The sequence below is a fragment of the Triturus cristatus genome, chromosome 3_1, assembly GCF_964204655.1.
Source record: "Triturus cristatus chromosome 3_1, aTriCri1.1, whole genome shotgun sequence".
NCBI classification, from domain to species: Eukaryota; Metazoa; Chordata; class Amphibia; order Caudata; family Salamandridae; genus Triturus; species Triturus cristatus.
In genome coordinates, this window is record NC_140583.1 from 1,090,248,423 (window position 1) to 1,090,267,806 (window position 19,384).

Sequence of the window (19,384 nt, forward strand, 5' to 3'; positions counted from 1 at the left end):
GTACACCAGGAGGGATTGGTAGTCACGGAGGAATATGTTTAGGAATGGTTGGGTCAGGATGATCCCTGCAGAGTCAGCGAAAGCAATGGTAAAAAAATATCAACAGCACTATTACAGAGATTGAGACTAGGAAGGTAATCATGGCAGGGAAATCAAGAAAAGCGGCAAGTCCAGATGGACTACCAGCTGAGGTATATAAAAGACTGGGTGAGGTTTCTCATGCCAGTAATGGTGAAGCTGTTTTCGGGCATTTTTTTGAGAAAAGAATTGAAATGCCTTCATCTTAGAATGAGGCCATAGTGACGCTGATTCTTAAACTAGAAAAATTGCCAAATGCTTGTGTTGGAAAGTAGGATCTGACTGCATGGTTACCCCCACTTTTTGCCATGTGTTTTGCTGGTTTTTGACTAGTCTGACTGGGATCCTGCTAATCAGGGCCCCAGTCTATCTGCTTTCTCACTAACATGTTATGACATGTACTTAGGTACACTTCAGATTGGAATCTGGGGTCCCCTTGTCAGTCTCCAGTATATGGTACACATGTACCCAGGGCATAGGTACCCCCGAGGCCTCCCATGGGCTGAAGCATGTATTATGTCGCCCATGAGAAGCCATGCAAAATGGAACTACCGGCCTGCCATTGCAGCCTGTGTAAGATGGTGCATGCACCACTTACTTTAGATATATGTTTACTATATCTATAGGTCACTACACTTAAAACCTATCAGTCTCCCCTCTAGCAGGCCTTGACAATCCCGAAGGCAGGGTGCTGGGTTTTATGTGAGAGGGTGCCCCTGCATGAGCAGAGCACCCCTGCAGCCTTCGGAGACCATTCTCCCGGGTTGTCGATGACACAGCCAGACGTATAGGTAGAGGTGCATTATATGCTCTCGTAAAATGCTATCTCGAAAAAGGCTGCAACAAAACATGTCATGTTTGGTATCAAACACCTTGGAATCATACTATGATTCCACCCTTCTGAAGCGAGCCTTGTGGGGTCCCTGGTCTTCCCGGTACCAGCCTTCTCGACCTGGGCAACACAAAATGGTTGTTGCCAAATAGAGATACATTTCTGCCCTCCTGCTGCTGAGCCAAGCTCGAGCAGGACAAGTCAGGACAATAGGCATCCTGTGACAGGGAGGTGTGACCACCTCCCAGACAGGATTTAGTTTATTGGGGCTGGGTGGGTGCACTTCCAAAGTGCCTGAAAGTCTGCACAAGGGGCATACTTGGTGTCCCTGTGCATAGTTCAGTTCAAACCAGTCCTGGGAGCAATTGGCTCCTGCTCTGGCGCAAAACTGGACAAATGACATGGGAGTACCCTCCCCACTGTCCTGACCCTCCCCTGGGAGGGTCCCCTGAATCTGTCCAACCGTCTCCCGTGGGTACTTAAGGGCTTACCTGGCTGTAGGACCCTAGATTCGACGTGGACAAGATTCTGAACAAGAAACCACTGACTTTCGACCGTCTGGACACTCTGGACTTCGTTGGACTTTGACTGGTCCAGACTTCTTCTCCCTCTCCATCCAAAGCATCGTCTGTGCCCGTGCACCGTACAGACTCTGTGCAGGACCTGTGGAGCATCAAAAACAACTGAAGTTATCTCCCTTGGGGTGAAGGAGTCACACACCTGCATTCGCAGACACTGTAACGCAACTGACCGGTCTGCTGATCCCGAGCTCCTGCGGACTCTGAAGGCTCCAGCAACAGAGAAAGTGGGTTCCTACGGTCCTTGAGGTCGAGCTGCCCTCTCACTGAGTCTGAGGCCAGATCCCTCGTGGTGACTGCATAACCCAAACCCCTGTGCATCTCATACTTTTGCAAGTGCATATGCTTGTTGGTGTTCCCCAACTACATGCATTGGGCTATCAATAGCTCCAACCTCTGCACACATTTCCTACAAAGGACTCTGGCCTCCTCGCACTCTGTTTCCTGCAAGCTGTGACTTTGTGAAACTGCTAAGAGGTCCCCTCGCGACTCCTGTGCCTTCGGCCTGTGGGTCCATTTGAGGGACAACACTGGTTTACTTGGGCTCCACTGGTTGCTCCAGGCCTGCCCTGACTCCCCTTGCTTGTGGTGAGTCCTCTGGTCCATGCTGGGTCAAACTGTGACCTTCTTTGACCCTCCTCGTGGGCTGCCCCTGCTAAGGCTTGTTGGTGCTCCCGCCGGACACCGACCCCTCAGCACTCGACATCCTTCAGCTCGTATCCAGTTCCTGGTTGTCCTCGACATCTCCTGGTCACTGCAGCTGTAGAGTCAAGGTCTCCATCATCACACCTGAAGCACCCGACGCCAGTGGGCATTCATCTACCCCTGGTCACTCCTGAGTGACCCAGACTCTGTTCCCTCTGCTTTCAGGTTCCTTCCATCAAGAATACACCTGTGGGTTCCACCGGACACTTTCCTCCTTTCCTCCAGTGGCATTTCTTTGAAGACTCCCATTGAGAACGACAGAGGTTTCCAATGCCATTCTGTCCCAATGCACCTGGCTTCCCTGGGATAGGTAACTCTGGTACTTCAGTATGCACAGGAGGGGTGGGTCTCCAACCTTATAAGTTCCAAAGGTTTTTTTTGTAATCCCTGGGAAGGGTCCTTAAACTTTAAAACTGCAACCGCGACTCTCCCATTGAATGGTAAGTAGCACGCGGTCGTGTTCTCGCACTGCACCGGTCCTCCGTGGGGTCCCTCCTTACTCACCTTGGGTGGTTCCTTGGGGTCGCAGCGATTCTACAACCTTTAGACACTGTCTTGACTTGAGTCGTGGTTCTTATACCACTATTTTAGTATATAGTTTTGGTCTCCCCCTGGAGCCCACTATGTATTAGTGCTACTTACGATTGTTTCTGTGCTACAGTATTGTGTGATTTGTGTTTATCTGCCTGTAGCAGATACTGTGCGGTTTTTAAGGTGTGTTATAATAATAAATACATATTTTTATAACTACTGTGTGGTTCTCCTTGCATTTAACCAATACTATAAGGTTGCATTCTGGTAAAACATGCTGCTTAACATTCCTTCAAGACTAAGGCTGCTCACCACAGCTACCACTTGGATAGCTTTCTAAGGTTATCTTTGACCTCTTAAATCACCATTAGGGTTATTTGGACTGGTGCAAGGTGCCCACTTTAATTAGTAGACATCATATACAAGGCCAACTTCGCACAGCTTGTGACTCCTACAGGCCCTTTTCGCTATTAAATTGCGATTATAAAATGTTCACAAAAATATTAGCAGAAAGGTTGAATGAGGTTGTGGAAGATCTCTTACCTTGAGGATCAGAAAGGCTTTGTCAGGGTAAGGGGGATCCAGCATCTAACTTACAACCTAATTGGAGCAATAGATATAGCTACTGTCTACTGTCTATAAAGCTCCTCTGGCAATTATTACCTTGGACGCCATGCTATCTCTAGAAAATACTAAGGTTGTGTAATTTGGGTGAAACACTCCGCAGGACCATACCATTGATATACCAAAAACCTACAGCTAGGGTTTTAATGATTGGAAATCTTTTTATAACTTTTAAAATCTCATGGGGAACCAGACAAGGGTGCCCTCTGTCCCCTCTAATATTTAACCTATACATTGAACCCTTAGCTGTGAAAATGAGAAAAGAAGATGGAATATCCCCATTCAGGTATAAGGGCTGGGAGAAAAAGATGGCTCTGTACGTTGTTGATTTAATGGCATACACTTCCGATTTGCCTATCTTGGCTCCATTAATATATGATCTGACCTCAAAATTTGGGCGTATTTCGGGCTATGAAGTGAATGAACAAAACACAGAGAAAATGGCCTAGAATATAAAATCAGATCAAGAGAGCATCAAAAGGGAGATGAGATATTTAGGCATTAGGATCACACAAAGCATAAAGAAAATCCTGGAAGTTAATTTCCAAAGGGTTAGCAAGGATGTTTGTAAGTTACTATTAAGCTGGTCACATTTACCGTTGACAATCATCAAAAGAGAGAACCAAGTAAAAATATCGATCTTCCCAAAAGTACTTTCTTATTCCAGAATGTTCCTTTGGTTTTAAAAGAAGAGTGGATTAAATAAGTGCAGGCCAAGATAAACAATTTTATTTGGGCCTCAAAAGGCTTGTGGATCGCATGGAAAAAGCTTTGAAGAAAGGATAAGGGGGTGTCTCTGTTTACCAGACTTGTCTCATCATCACTGGGTTTTCCTGCTAAGAAATGGAAAGATGGTCCTGAATGAACCGGATGGATAAGACATCAGTAAAATGTTAAGGGTGATGTTATCAGATGTGAGGGGGTGGGGAGCAAGGATTTATCTGCAAATTTGGAGACCCTAGATATTTTTAAAAGGTGCATCTCAAGGCTCTACAATCCCTAGCAGTCACGTGGTATAAGATCAGAAAGGAGACAAAACTCAGCTAATAAAGTGGGCTGGCAATGATATGGGACGCCCCTGGTTCCCCGGAGTGGGCTAAGGATAGCCTGGCTGCTCCTCTGAGGAAGGCAGTGGTGATGAGATGGGAACAACTTTTCGAAGATGGAAATTTGGCTCCTTGGAACAAGTGGTCGGAGATAACCAACAACAAGCTATCAAGGTTTAAATATCTCCAAATAAAAAGTTGGTATTAATCTGCCGGGGTAGACATTGGTTCCTCAAATGAGCTGGAGTCCATGCTGGTCAGCAAAGTGCCAAGAAAGAAGGAGGTGGCTAACTGGTACTGGCTTTTGGTGGACCTTTCGGACGACGATTTTAGACTTCCGACTGACCTGTGGGGAAAGAGCTTGCCAGGACGCAGTTAGAAGACTTATGGCAAGTATCTTGCAACATTCTGTACTCCACAGGGCACGCCGCAAATTTGTCTTCACACGGCCTACTGGACACCCCTAATGTTATCCAATTTGGGGAAGGGTGTTAAGCCGAGGTGCCTAAAATGCAGCGAAAAACAGGTGGATGATAAACACATGTTCCAGGAGTGTCCCGAGATTCAATTTGTTTAGGCAGGTGTGAGTAATTGTATGTCTATGATACTCGGTGTGGCACTTCAGGTAAGCACAGCCTTTATTTTCTTTGGGGTTCCGGCACAGCATGAGTCTATGTCAACAAATGCAAGAAAGCTGGGTTTTTACTTGATACTTCTTGCTCGAAGAGAGATTTGCAAAAACTGGATAAAAAACCTACTTTCGACTAGGGTAGATTGGACTAAATCCGTAAAATATACGACTAGGCTAGATATAGCATCAACAAATAAAAGGAATGATTTTTGGTCCCCATGCATAAATTGACTAGAATCTTCTGATTCGAATGCAATGCTATGATTATGCCTTTATACTTAGTTACTTCACTGCTCCAGCGGTTTCTGCAGGCAGCCTTTCTGGTCAGAGTAAACCGCGGAGTGGGAGGTTCTGTGTAAAGCGCACCATCCGTGGTTCTAAACAAAGATCTCTGGCAGGTGCTGATCAAGGGGGGCCCCAGAGAGTTTCTTCGTCTTTGTTTTTTCAAAGCGAATGAGGACTAAAAAATAATAAAATGTGTACTGGTCTCTTTATTGGCAGTCTGAGGTTTAATTGATGGATATCCCATTGGTGGACATTGTGCCTTTCTTGAGAGTGTGTCGTCGTATACTAGTGAACTTGTGCAAAGGCTCATTGGTGAAAGGTGTGTAACTGTCAATGGAAGCGGTTTGTGTTGGCCCGTTTGTGGGCAGTCTGTAATGGTTCATTAGTGGACTTTGTCCAATGGGTTGTTGGTAGACAGAGTGTTATATCTTATTGATGGAGCATGTAGGCTAACCTGTGGTTGGCTAATGGGTGATTGATCTTTGATTGACAGAATGCAATAGTCCATTGGTCGACAGGCTCTTATGGTTCATTGCTTGACAATGTATGGTGGTTTATCTGTGGGCATTATGCTGTTTGTCGTCCATTCGTTAAGTGTACGATAGTTCATTGGTATAAAATGTGTCCTTGTCTTTTGTTGTACATTGAGTGGTTGGGCATTGGTTGACAATAGGAGGTGGGCTGCTGTGTGACAGTGCTCAATGGAACATCAGTGGATGGTGTGGGTTGTCTTCAGAGGACAGTGTGTGATGCCCAAATGGTGAGCATTGTTTGCCAGTTGCTGCACAGTGTGCAATGTTTCAAGAAGCCACCGTATGATATTAGAGGATCGCGAACCTGCAATGTTTTTCTCTTGTTAATAGCAGTAGTGGCTGGCACAGGTAAGAGCGGGGGGGCAGAGGCAGGGCGAAATGGGGTTTGGGTAAGTCGACATATATAGAACCACTTACCTTGCTAGCGCCACATCGCCAAGTCACATTCTGAAGTTTCAACTCCTGTCAGCAACAACTCAGCCTTTCATCCTTCACTGAATTAGAAAATAGTAATAAGCGGCAGGAGAGTGTGTGTAATGCCATAATAAGGGGCATGAATGTGCTTGTAATGGAGTAATAAGCGGTATGAGAGTATTTGCGATTCAGTAATAAGCGGTATTAGGGTACATGTAATGCAGTAATAAGCAGCGTAAAAGTATTTGGAATGCAGTAATAAATGACATTAGATTATCTGTGAAGCAGTAATAAGCGGCGTGAGAGAATTTGCAATGCAGTAATACAACACCACTCTAAAAACACAAAAATAATGTGCAACGCGTTTTATAATTCATAGCACACAGGAAAATTAGCTTTGCATGAATCCGACCGACTCTAAATGTAAATGAGGGACTGTGAGAAGCAATGCCTGCTAGTCACAGATGACAGGAGTTTATGCACGGTGTGCTCTTGGGCACTTACAGTAATAGTTTCTTGATATGGCTTACATGTTTACCAGGATTGGCAAATTAAAATGAGTGTTTGAGTTTCTGGCAGTTAAACTAACCAACTCGCACCGCATTGCTCCTTCCGCGCGCGCTGTGTCGCCAGCAGGATTTAGGTCTTGTGATCTTTTTATGCGGCGGCGAGAAACGAGGGATCTTGTTAGTAAATTCCCCGCAGCATCAGTTCCTTACCATATCATATTTTGGCTTGCTTCCCATGAAGCAGGTTTTGTATCGCACCTCGGAACCAGCAGGTCGGGTCTAGCTCTGCTTTCCTGGTCGTTAAGGGGCCCCCTACTGTCTCAGACTCCATGGTAAGGTCACAGACAATGTCGTGTGTCTTTATATGGCTACGTGTGGGGCCCGCCAGCTCTCTGGGCATGTTTAAGTCACCGGCCTATGGGCACGGGCCGTGTATTCGCTCGTTGTTTGCCTATAGTTGAAGGTTCTCGATCAAACTGTGGATGGGTCATTCACCAGTCTGTAGCCAATGAGTTTGTTTGTGGTAATTGCAGGTCTGTGTTTGGAATCCTCAGGTCGGACTTCCGTTTTAATCTTTAGACTGTGTTCGTTGACAATGCACTTGGTCGTTGTCTGCTTCTGTTCAGATTCCCAGGTTGGAAGGTGTATGTTCAGTCTTTAGCCTGTGATTGCTGACCATGCATTTGGTCATTGTCTGCTTCTGTTTAGAATCCTCAGGTCTGTGGGGACCTGTGGGGACCTGTTCAATCTTTAGCCTGTGATTTCTGGCCCATGCACTTGGTCATTATTTGCTTCTTTTTTAGAATCCCCAGGTCTGTGGGTGTCTGTTAGATCTCCAGCTAGTGATTACTGACTGTTAGGCTTGGCAGCCTTGGCGTAGTTTCCAATGTCTTTTTGCCTTTACCTCCTGTATTTTTGACTGTGTGCTGTACTTCGTTTTTGCTGGTTTGTGTTCTCTGGGCACTTTACCGCTGCTGCTCAGGGCTAAAGTGCTAGTGCTCCCTGTGTAGATTGTGATTAATATTGGTTCTCCATGATTGACATATATGACCAACTGGTACGTCTCTAGTAAAGTGCACTGTGGGTGCCCAGGGCCTGTAAATCAAATGCTACTAGTGGGCCTGCATCCCTGGTTGTGCCACCTACATGAGTGGTCCTGAAAGCTTGCCTCTGACCTGGCATTGCAGTGTCTGTAAGTGCAGTTTTAAACAGCCATCTCGACCTGGCCAGTGCACCCACTTGCCAGACCCAAACCTTCCTTTTTTCTACATTTAACCCCTTCGCTGCTAGGCCTTTTGCCCCCTGTGCTAAGCCTTTTTTGGGCTGTTTGGGATAGTTCGCGCTTAGGCCCCTGTAACTTTTTGACCACATAAGGTATCCACGCCACATTTGCGTCCTTTTCTTCCAACATCATGGGGATTCTAAAGGTACCCAGGGTTTGTAGATTTACCTGAAGGGGGCCCAGAAATTAGCCAAAATACAGCTAAATGTTGTTTTATTTTGGAAAAATGGGAAAAAGGGCTACAATTGAAAGTGTCTGTTTTGTTTCCCTGCAAATGGTACCAACAAAGGGGTTGCTGAAATCACCATCGTCCCAGCTTTCAGGGACAAGCAGACTTTTGTCAGAAAACCAAAATGTTTTACACAGTTTTGGCATTTTTCTGGGACATAGCCTATTTTTGCTATTTTTTGTGCTTTCATTCTCCTTACAGTTAATGGTAGAAATGGGTATGAAAGCAATAATGGATCCTGGAAAGCTATACAGTTTAGAAAAGTAGACCAAATTCTGAATTCAGCAAGGGGTCATTTGCTATAAAGATCCATCAAGGTTTCTTTATAGAAACTAACAGTTGAATATAGGAAAAATTGAAAATTAGTTGAAAAAAACAGCCATTTGTGTCAACGTTTTCACATATAACTTCTTCTAATTATGACAGCTGTTTGAAAGCAATATACCGTTACATCTGCTGGACCTTTCTTGTTGTGGGGATATATAGGACTTGTAAGTTCACCAAGAACCCGACGAACCCAGAGCCAATAACTGAGCAGCATCTTGCAATGGTTTTTTATTATGTACCGCGTATATAGCAATTAATTTGGGAAAATATATACATGGAAAAAGTGGTATGAAAGACACGTATGTATTTCTGAAATTGGAACAAAATATAGACTTTAGAAATAGTAGATATTTGGACATTTCCGAAATTGTGAGTACCCATACTAGCATGAGAATTATAGGTCATTTTTCAAAAAGACTTCTTTTTTACACATTGTCTGTCATTTGGAAGGCAGAAATTTGGGGAGAGGAGTTGGCCTAACGGCTAGAGCTGCCAACCTCAAAACCGGAGGACTGGGTTCCAGTCTCGACAATGACGCTGAATATCCTTTGATTCTGGGCAAATCACTTAATCTCCCCATGCCTAACATAAAAAGAAAAAAAAAAAGAATGTGTCCTCATGTAATGCAACTGTTGCTATGTACAGCGCTCTGATACCTTATTCGGGTCAAGTTACCCTAAGTCTCTCGATAAAAATGGTAACTCACTTGTGTGGGTAGGCCTAGTGCCCGTGACAGTAAACGGCTCAAAACACAACGTGGACACACTTTCTTTTTTACAGTGAAAACTGACCCTTTTTTTGCAAAGTGCCTAGCTGTAGATTTTTAACCCTAGCTCTGCCGCCACCTAGGGAAACCTAGCAAACCTATACATTTCTAAAAACTAGACACCCAGGGTAATCCAGGATGGGGTGACTTGACTGGCTCTCATCAGGTTCTGTTACCCAAAATCCCTTGCAAACCTAAAAATGTGTAAAAAAAAACAAAATGTCCTCACATTTCTGTTGTTCAACGTTCTGGAATCTCCGTGGATCCACAAAACTCCACCCACCCCGCGTTCCCCAAAGTCTTCCAAGAAAAATTGTATCTCACTTGTGTGGGTAGGCCTAGTGCCCGCGACAGGAAACGGCCCAAAACGCAACGTGGACACACCACATTTTCACAGTGAAAACTGACCCTTTTTTTGCAAAGTGCCTCGCTGTAGATTTTGAACCCCAGCTCTGCCGGCACCTAGGGAAACCTAGCAAACCTGTACATTTTTAAAAACTAGACACCCAGGGGAATCCAGGATCGGGTGACTTGACTGGCTCTCACCAGGTTCTGTTACCCAGAATCCATTGCAAACCTAAAAGTTTGTCAAAAAAACACATCTTCCTCACATTTCTTTGGTGGAAAGTTCTGGAATCTGCGTGGATCCACAAAATTCCACCCACCCCGCGTTCCCCAATGTCTTCTGAGAAAAATGGTACCCCAATTGTGTGGGTGGGTCAAGTACCCGCGACAGGCAAGGGCCCAAAACCTATTGAGGCGACATCAAAATTACCTATCACAAACCAACCTGGTTTTGCAAGGGGGGTCCCATTTGTTTTTGACCCTGGCTCGGTGGCCATCTAGGGAAACCTACCAAATCCAGACATTTCTGAAAACTTGACACCCGGGGGAGTCCAGCGAGGTATGGCTTGTGTGGCTCCCCCAACATTCTCCTACCCAGAATACCCTGCAAACCTTAAATTTAGCTGAAAAATCACTTTTTTATCAAATTTCTGTGTGAGAAAACTCTGGAATCTGCGTGGAGCCAGGGTTAGATGTGGGTAAGATAAAATGTTGGGATCCACAAGAGAGACATCACCATGTACTCCCATGGGTGTTTAGTTTACGACAATATCTACAGTTAGTATGTTTTTCTTAGCAGAGAGACAAAAAAGACAAATATTACTGCACAGCCATCTATTCCTCAAGCACACACACATACTGGTTGGATTTGGCACAAGGGCGAGTGATGGTTCAGTATATAAAATTTTATTAACAAGAGATTTCACAAAAATGAAATGCACAGTCAATAATTGAAAGGACAAAAAACTGAACGCAGCTTGTGATCCGTAAAGCCGCGTCAAGGCCCCAACCATTTTACAGGCCATTCACACACCTTTCATATGTGATACACACAAGACCATTCACACCACCAGGCACGAAACTAACACATTACAACATTCACAAAAAGGAACAAGGTACACCCTGCTTGAGTAAGACAGAAAAGAAAATTATTTCTGCACAACCACCTATTTCTCAAGCACACATACATACCGGTTAGATTTGGCATGAGGGTGATGGATGGTTCAGTATATACAGTTGTATTAACAAGAGATTTCACACAAACAAAATGAACTGTTAATAATTGAAAGAACGAGAAACTGAACCATTGACTCACAGCCCGTGAGCTGTAAAGCCACGACAAGGCACCAACCTCTTTACAGGCCATCCATGCAACTTTCATACGTGTGACACATACAAAACCATTCACACCGCCAGCTGCAGGCCCAGCACATTACAACACTCACACCAGCCGACAGCGCGATTCAAAGGCCCATCACTTTCACACGCCCACATTACTGACACAGCAACCACATCAGCTCACGGATTGCGTGGAGTGGTGTTTGGCTAGCAGTGTGTGTAGTAACCAGCAGCAAGTCACTACTCACTCACTGCCAGCCAAGCTCCAGTCCACACACATCGCCAGCTGAGCACCAGTCCACGCACACTGCCAGCCGAGCACCAGTCCACGAACACTGCCAGCCAAGCACCAGTCCACGCACACCGCCAGCCAAGTGCCAGTCCACGCACACCACCAGCCAAGGGCCAGTCCATGCATACCACCAGCCAAGCACCAGTCCACGCACACCACCAGCCAATCGCCAGTCCACGCACACTGCCAGCCAAGCGCCAGTCTACACACACCACCAGCCAAGCACCAGTCCATGCACACCACCAGCCAAGTGCCAGTCCACGCACATCACCAGCCAAGCACCAGCCTACACACACCTCCATCACATTTAGGATTTTTTTATACAAAAAAGAAAACACAAACAAATTGCAAATAGATACAAATCTACTAACACAAAATCTGAAACTAAATACATTGCACAAATGCCAACCTGGAAACTGAACAAAAAATATAAAAGAATAGAGACCAGGCAGTTCATTTTACCACTCATGGATGCTCCCAAAAATTATTTTTCATGTGGTACATTCTAAAACAAGCACGCACACACAGCGCAGGGTTAGGGCCTTCAGGGCAGTACATACGAGTCTTCTTCCGTGTACCTCTTCGCCAACAGACTCTACATCTCCTACTGGGGAAGTCTTTTGAGGGTGTGGGAGGAATGTGATCAGGAAAGTGGTGATCTTTCAATCTAGCCACATCCTCCACCACTCCAACTCTAGGAACACTTGCCTGTTCCACTACAGCAAGGCTGCCTATTACAGACTCCTAAAACTTAAGAAAAGTCATCTTTGACTCAGGACAACAATCCTTGAATACAACAAAAGCATTAAAGTTTGCCAAGTGGAAAAGATGCATAGCCAACTTCTTATACCAAATGTAAGCCTTATGAAGAGCAGTGTAAGGTTCCTACCTCTGATCTACTCTATCAACAAAACCCATGTGCCTATTATAGTCTAAAATGCACACAGGTTTGCGCGCTTCAGCAACCTGACCCTAAACAGTCACAGGTGAAGTGCTTTCATCATGGATGGTAGTCAGCATGTAGACATCTCTCTTGTCTGAAAACTTCACAGCTAGAAGTTCCTCGCAATGCAACGCACTGCACTGTCCTCACACAAGCTTTTGACAAACAAGTTCTTTTGGAAAACCTTTACGGTTAGAGCGGATTGTGCCACAATCAACAGTGTTCACTTTGGCCAATTCCCTGAACAACTGCACACCAGTGTAGAAGTTATCTACACATATATGGTGACCTTTGTTAAAAAGTCCTCTGCCAAGTTCCCACACAATTTTCTCAGTCACTCCAAAAGTGGACGGACAACCAGGGGGGTTAATCCTGGATTCCTTACCGGTGTACACTCTGAAATTAGAGACATATCCAGTCCTACTGTCACACAGCATGTACATCTTAATTCCATAGCGTGACCTCTTACTAGGAATGTATTGCCTAAAAACCAAGCGGCCCTTGAACAAGACCAAAGACTCATCCACTGCTATTTCTTTCCCTGGAGCATAGATCTCAGAAAATTGATCTACAAAGTGATCAATGACAGGCCGAGTCTTAAAAAGACGGTCACAATCAGGGTGATCTCGTGGTAATGCTAAACCATTATCGACAACATGCAGCATCCGTAGCAGAAGCAAATACCTATCATGACTCACGGCTGTCGGAAATATAGCCGTTGCCATCCAGGGACTAGTAGACCAATATGAAGACATTGATGGCTTCCTTAGCAAGCCCATTAAAAAAGTTAAACCCAAGAACTTCTTCATCTCTTCCAGGTTTGTGGGAGTCCACCGGGTAGCTCTAGAGTGCCTAAGGCTGGCACTATTGTCCCTCAAAAACTGTTATAAATTAGTCTGCTCAACAATCTCTGCCAAAAATACATCGTCCATAAACAACTGAAAAAATGCTATTGGCAAAAAGTTCTCAGCATTCACTCTACACCCTGGAACACCAGTAAAGTCTGGCAATGCTGGCTGCACCATGCCTGGGGCAACCCAGAGGTCAGCACTTCCAACTGGAAGCCTTGCAGCCCCAGGCTGCAGCCCAAGATGCTTCTTGCTACCCTATAGGCACACCAATGCCCTCCTCTAAACCAGGCACTTCATCCGCACTAAGAGTGTCTTCATCTGCACTAAGTGTAGCTTCATCATCCGAAGATTCCATGTGGAGAGAAAACTCACTGCCTGAATCTTCCACTCCCTCCTCTGCCTCAGATGCAGAGTCAGTCTCTGAACCGTGGTCAGAGGAAGACTCAAAAAGCATACCAACAACCTGCTGAGCAGGAATCATGCGGCTAGCCCTTATCCTTACTATGAAAGGAGACTGCACAAACAAGTCAACAACAACCAACTCTGTGCAAAATAAGTAAGTAAAAAATATGTGTGTCTTTATCACAAAGATCTATATACTCAAAAACTCTACAATTCACTTGCAAGAGACTGCTACACTCACCAGCACCTACTCTGCAGAGACACAGCAAAAACCAACGACATCCCACTAGAAAGAAAAAAAAAAAACAAATTACTCACAAGACCACAAAATACACATCGAGCACAAATGCAAAAAAAATTTGAAACTCAAAAAAAAAAGCCAAACATACTCCTATTATTACACCATTTGCAAAAAATACATTCATTTAGAGAAATGAAACTCATATACATTATACAAAAAAGTCTCTTAACAAACATGCAACTACACAAACAGCAGAACCACCAGTAACGAAACCGCAACCTGGAACAGTTTAAAGAGTAAAAGCAAAAGCCTTGAACTAGAACAAAAAGGGAGAAATAAAACATTACAATTGCAATTCACAAGAAATAAAACAATGAACATTATAACACACTATGTCACTACCCAAACGGTCAATCTGCCAGATGGGCCTTCAAATAGGACTGAGAAAAATGGGGGGTGATCTTGCCCAAGGGATCAGGTGAGGTTGTCTGCCAGGCCGATATGTCCCCCAGGTGGGGCTGAAAACAGCAGACAGAAATGTGCCCCCCTTTCAAAAGAAATATATCCCTGGTGCCTAGTAGGATTTTCAACCTCCCCCCTCCCGCAGAAAGGCCAAAAAAAGGGGCAGATCTGTCCCCAGGAGGGGCAGAACAAACATTAACCACATTTTACCCCCTTGGAAGCAACCATAGTGCTTCCATTACACACAAAACAAAATCCCTGGTGCCTAGTGAGTTTTCTGCCGTCCACCAGGGCAGAAAGGCCAAACAAACGGGCCGATCTGCCCCCTGGGGGGGCAGGATACACATCAAGGGGTCGCTTCCATTTTTTTAAAAATCCCTGGCTCTAGTGGGCTTTTCTGCCCCCCCCCCTCCCGGGCCAGAAATACCAAAAAAGGCAGACGATCTGTCCCCGGGGTGAGGGGGGGGGGGGGGGGCAGAAAAGTCTTACAAATATTTTGCCCCATAAGGAAGCAACCCGTGCCCAAGGGGTCGCTTCCTTTAAATAAATAAATAATCGCTGGTGTCTAGTGAGGGCATTCGGGCTGCACGATCGCGACGTTGTGTGCGATCGTGCAGCAGGAATGCCCTGCATTGGGACATTAGGGGAGAGGAAAAACTCTTTCCTCTCCCCCGATGCCTCAATACATCCCAAATCCCCCCCCCCCCTTTCCCCACCAGAGCAAGGAAAAGTATCTCGCTCCTCCTGGACGCCAGGAAGCAAATGGCTTCCAGCACGTCCAGGGCTTCCTGATGACATTGGCGCGCGCTGTGCGTACTGACATCATGGGATTGCCTGGGGGGGGGGTCCGGTGTGGCAGCGGAAACTCTTCCGTTGCCATCCCCCTTTGTGGGGGCTAGATGAGCTGCCCATGGGGGGAGCGCCAGCACTTCCCCCACGGGTGGGTGTCATGACGGAGCGGTTTCATCATGAGCACATGACCACCGTTGCTCATGACGGAACCGCTCCGTCATGAGCATGGAAAGGGTTATGGCACCCCTAAGGTAGGCCCAAGGTGTCCCCATTGGCAGGGTGCTGGGTGTATGAAAGGTAGGATATTTTACATGTCCTGATTGCGAAATACTGCCAATTTTGTTTTTCACTATTGTAAGGACTATCTCTCCCATAGGTTATCATTGGAGCTGCCTTGTAACATCTTACAAGGGAAACTTTCAGTTGGGAAAATATTGATATTTGGAGTTTGGGTTCCCTGAACTCAGAGTCTAAAAATACATCTTTTAGTGAAGGAGGTTAGTAAATTGTGTGTTTAAAATTGGCACTTTTAGAAAGTGGGCATGTTATTGCTTTACCATTCTGTGTTCCTGCCTGCCTGTGGAATCAACATCTGATTTAGACTGACAGCTGGGTTGTTTGTGCATTCAATGTAGACAGTCACACAAAGGGATCTGACGTATGCCCTGCATGTCCTTCAACCGGCTGAAGGGCCTTCCTGAGCTAGATTGGTTGGAGAGGTTGTCCCTGGCACATGAATAGGGCTGTGCGTGGCCTCTAACAATGCTTTCTCCACCCTCCTGAGTGTGTCTGGAGCCAAGGCAAAGCAAGGCAGGATCTTGTGGACACCAAAGACTTTCCTCTGAAGTATGCCTACTTCGAAAGCCAAAAGGAGTATAAGCATTGGACCTAGAACCACAGACTTTTAGCACACTTCTTGTCTGAGGGCCCTGCCAAGAAGAAGAGCTGAAGAGATGTTAAGAGGAGGACTGACACTTTGCCATGTGTTGCTTTGCTGGGTTGGCTTTCAGTTGCTGCTTCTGTCTGTGGGTAGTGAAAGAACTGGACTTTGGTTTTTTTTGTATCCTGCTTTTTCAAGGTTCTCCAAGGGCGTGGGCGTGTTTGGCTCCTGTTGGAAGTCTGAAGGCCATCAAAGACTTCATCTGCAGTATCTCTGAACTTCACTGCTGAGAGTTCTGACCTGCCAAGTGGAGCCAATTCCAGTTATGGGACCTTGGAGATGGTTCTGCTGCTTCAAGACTTAAAAATTCACACATCGCCATTCCAGTGCAGTTTTTCCAGCTGCAAGCTTGCCGTGTGGTTGAAAAAAACAATGCATCAGTGTGGTGTAGCTAAAAAATTGACTCAGTGCCTGTTAGTGGCCTGAAGAACCGCCACAGCTCGAGTCCAGAGCACCAAGTCTCTGACATCTGGGACCCTGCTGCAACTTCGACGCAGGCCCTGCTGTGTGGCTGAAGGAATAGATGTATCCCCTGTCTGCGGCTGTGGAAATCAACGCAGTGCCTGTATCACTGCTTCATTGACACTCAGCGCCTTGATTTTCTCATGCATCGCACCTGTGTGACAAGTTTTCAGCACATGGTTGCCTCTGGAAATTGAAGCATCACTTCTCCTCGCAGTCTGGAATCAACGCAACACTTCTCCTGTGTGTAGCAGAATTGATGCATCAATTCCCTAAGGACTCAAGGTCCAACGCATCCCTGTATTTTCTGACACTTTCCTACTTTGCAGCTGTTTTTCGTCTTGGATTTTGACGCACTTTGCACTAAAATCACCGCGTCCATAGAGTTTTATGGACAGCACGGCTTAAACCTTTTAAAAGTGATATTTTGAGTTAAGTATTTTGGATTTTTGTCATTTTGGTCTGGTTTGGTTTAGATAACAATTGGTTCTTTTTCTAAACTGGTGTGATGTTCATTTAGTGATATCACTGTGTTACTGTTTGTGTTTTGTACAAATACTTTTACACATAGTCTCTGAGGTAGACCGGGCTGCTCGTGGCCAGCTACTAAGGGGGGTGAGCAGGGGTTATCTTGGGTGTGTAACTCCCTTACCCCGACTGGAAGGAAGGGTTCCCACTTGGATAGGGTGCATGGCACTGCCAACCAGAGACCCCCATTTCTAACACTGACCCTGCACATAGTCATTGTTTTCCTCTGTTTGGAACCCGCAGATCTAAGAGTGTTTGTTCATCTTCAAACTACTATCACTCACCATGTGTGGGGTTCCTCGCAGTAAGCTAGTATTCTAACAAAGTATAGCTTCTGTCTTGGAATTGGTATCAGGTTATTTGGTGTTAGTATCGCTGTTTCCCATGGAAGCGTAAGCTTTTACTTGGGCTCATTTAATGTAGAATGTCCGCAGTGCGCTTCTGAATTTGTCTTGTGTTGCTTTGAGGACAGGTTGTCAGCCTCTGGTGTTTGGAGATATTTTCCCACAGAGAAAGAATGGAAAAGAGCCTTAAATACGTCAGGCCCATGGTCCCTCGCCTGCTCTCCTCCACTCATACTACCACTTCTTCATGCCCTCCCTGACTTACTTGTCCTCTTTCCTTGACTATCTTTCTCTCTTCGTTCACTTGCTTTTAGACCTTTTTCTCCCATTCCTCCTTACCACTCACACCCATCCACCTCTCCGTTCACCCACATCTCCTCTTTTTCACTTTCCAATTCCATCCCCTCTCCCTGGTAAACCTGCTTACTCATTCACCTATTCAGTTTTCTGTTTGACCCAGTGCAGCTGTCTTTCATAATTTCTTGTTCCAATTCCTTTTCATTCCCTTTAAGGTCTTGCCTGATAGTGCAGCTGTCTGCAAGACCTATTGTTACCGATTGTTTAAATATACATAGAGCCCAGAGGTGTATTGCTCTCTCCAAAGGACTATTATACTGTTAGCTCGTGCTATTGGCTGTTTGCTGTATCATTCCCCTCCTATAGAGTGCGTGCGTTGCTGTACACAAAGGACAATTTCACAACATCAAATTACACACTGAATTATCACAAATTAAATTCTTTGTCACATAGATGCAATATATTCAGGAGGTTGTCATTTTTGCCTTGTTTAATCACTGCAGCAGTTTTTTTAAAGGACTCAAAATGTAACCTATTGGCTTTTCCAATGCTTGTTTTCATGTTTTTCCTCTTGGTGTCATTCTGCTTCGCTCTCTTCCATACTTTCGCCCCTCTGTTTCAATTCTTACTTCTACACCCACATTTACTTTTTTCTGTTTTTGCTGCCATTCCTCCCCTCTCTCTCCTTACCTCCTCTCTCTCACTGTCTCAAATGTCTTCACCCTCACCCTTCCATTTCTCACTCTCTCCTTCATGTTCACCTTGTTCCTCACCCTCCCACAGCCATTATTCTTCACTCTGCTCTCACCCCTTCTCCCTGGCGTGATTTTCCTCCTCTCTTCTGCCCACTATCTTGCTTTGACACCCCTCCCCTCCTCCGTCCTCAGAGACATCTCGCTGACGCAGAGTGGGCTCCTATCTTGACAGCTTCCTCATTGCTCTGTGCTCACCTCGTCTGGAGCCCTATTGGACAGTTTCTAGAAAGAGACATCCACCTCAGTGTCTCTTGGGCTTCCCTGTCCGCCTGCTCCTTGTATCCTGGAGAATGGAGCTGTCTCTCTGTTCTTTAATGTGATTTCTTTTCTCCACAGGCCTCTGAGCTGGGGATGGTGTCGGCGTATTACACTTATATCTTCACTAATCTGGTAAGACACTTTCATGATCCTTTGCTGAGTTTGTAGAGTCATATTAAATGCGAAATATGCTGTTTGATGGGATCATGTGCCACGCACGGGTGGTGCTAGCTTTCCTTGGTGCGGCAGGTGCAGTGGCACCAGGTCTCGGAGGCCTGAGGAGCCCACTGAACTGAACCCTGATTATTATTGTATTTTATCATTGAAACATACATGGGGACATTTCTTCCTTGCACTACGGGCCCCAATACGCTGGTTACTGGGTCAGCTCCTCCGGAGCATAGCCCTTCTGGCAGAGCCAGCCGCTAAAAAATAAAACAATATTTGATTATCGTTTTATTTTTCAGCAGCTGGCTCAGCCAGCATGTGCAGGGCAGGGAGGGGTGGGGTGGGGTATGGGAGGGGGTAGGAATGGGAGGGGGTAGGAGGAGTGTTATCTGCACTCTCTAAGTGCACATGTGTGTTTGGTGTGCCGTTTCAGGCCAACCAAAACACACATGCGCACTTAGGTTTCTCCAGTTTGGCTGCATTGAGCAGCCGGGCTGGAGAAACCCCACAGACTCCCTGGTCTGAGAAGGGCGGTCTTTCTAGCCTGCTCAGACCAATGCAGTGGCGTCACTAGGGGGGTGCGGGGGGTGCGGACC

General features: G+C 45.7%; 1 protein-coding gene across 1 annotated transcript in view; it reads left to right on the forward strand.

The window, feature by feature from the left end:
* Positions 1-19,384, forward strand: part of GRIK4 (glutamate ionotropic receptor kainate type subunit 4) — a 1,510,174-nt gene that overhangs the window by 1,296,849 nt on the left and 193,941 nt on the right. Inside the window, exon 7 of the mRNA XM_085645965.1 lies at positions 18,699-18,752. Coding sequence (XP_085502091.1) covers positions 18,699-18,752 — 54 coding nt within the window. The remainder of the gene's footprint in view (positions 1-18,698; positions 18,753-19,384) is intronic.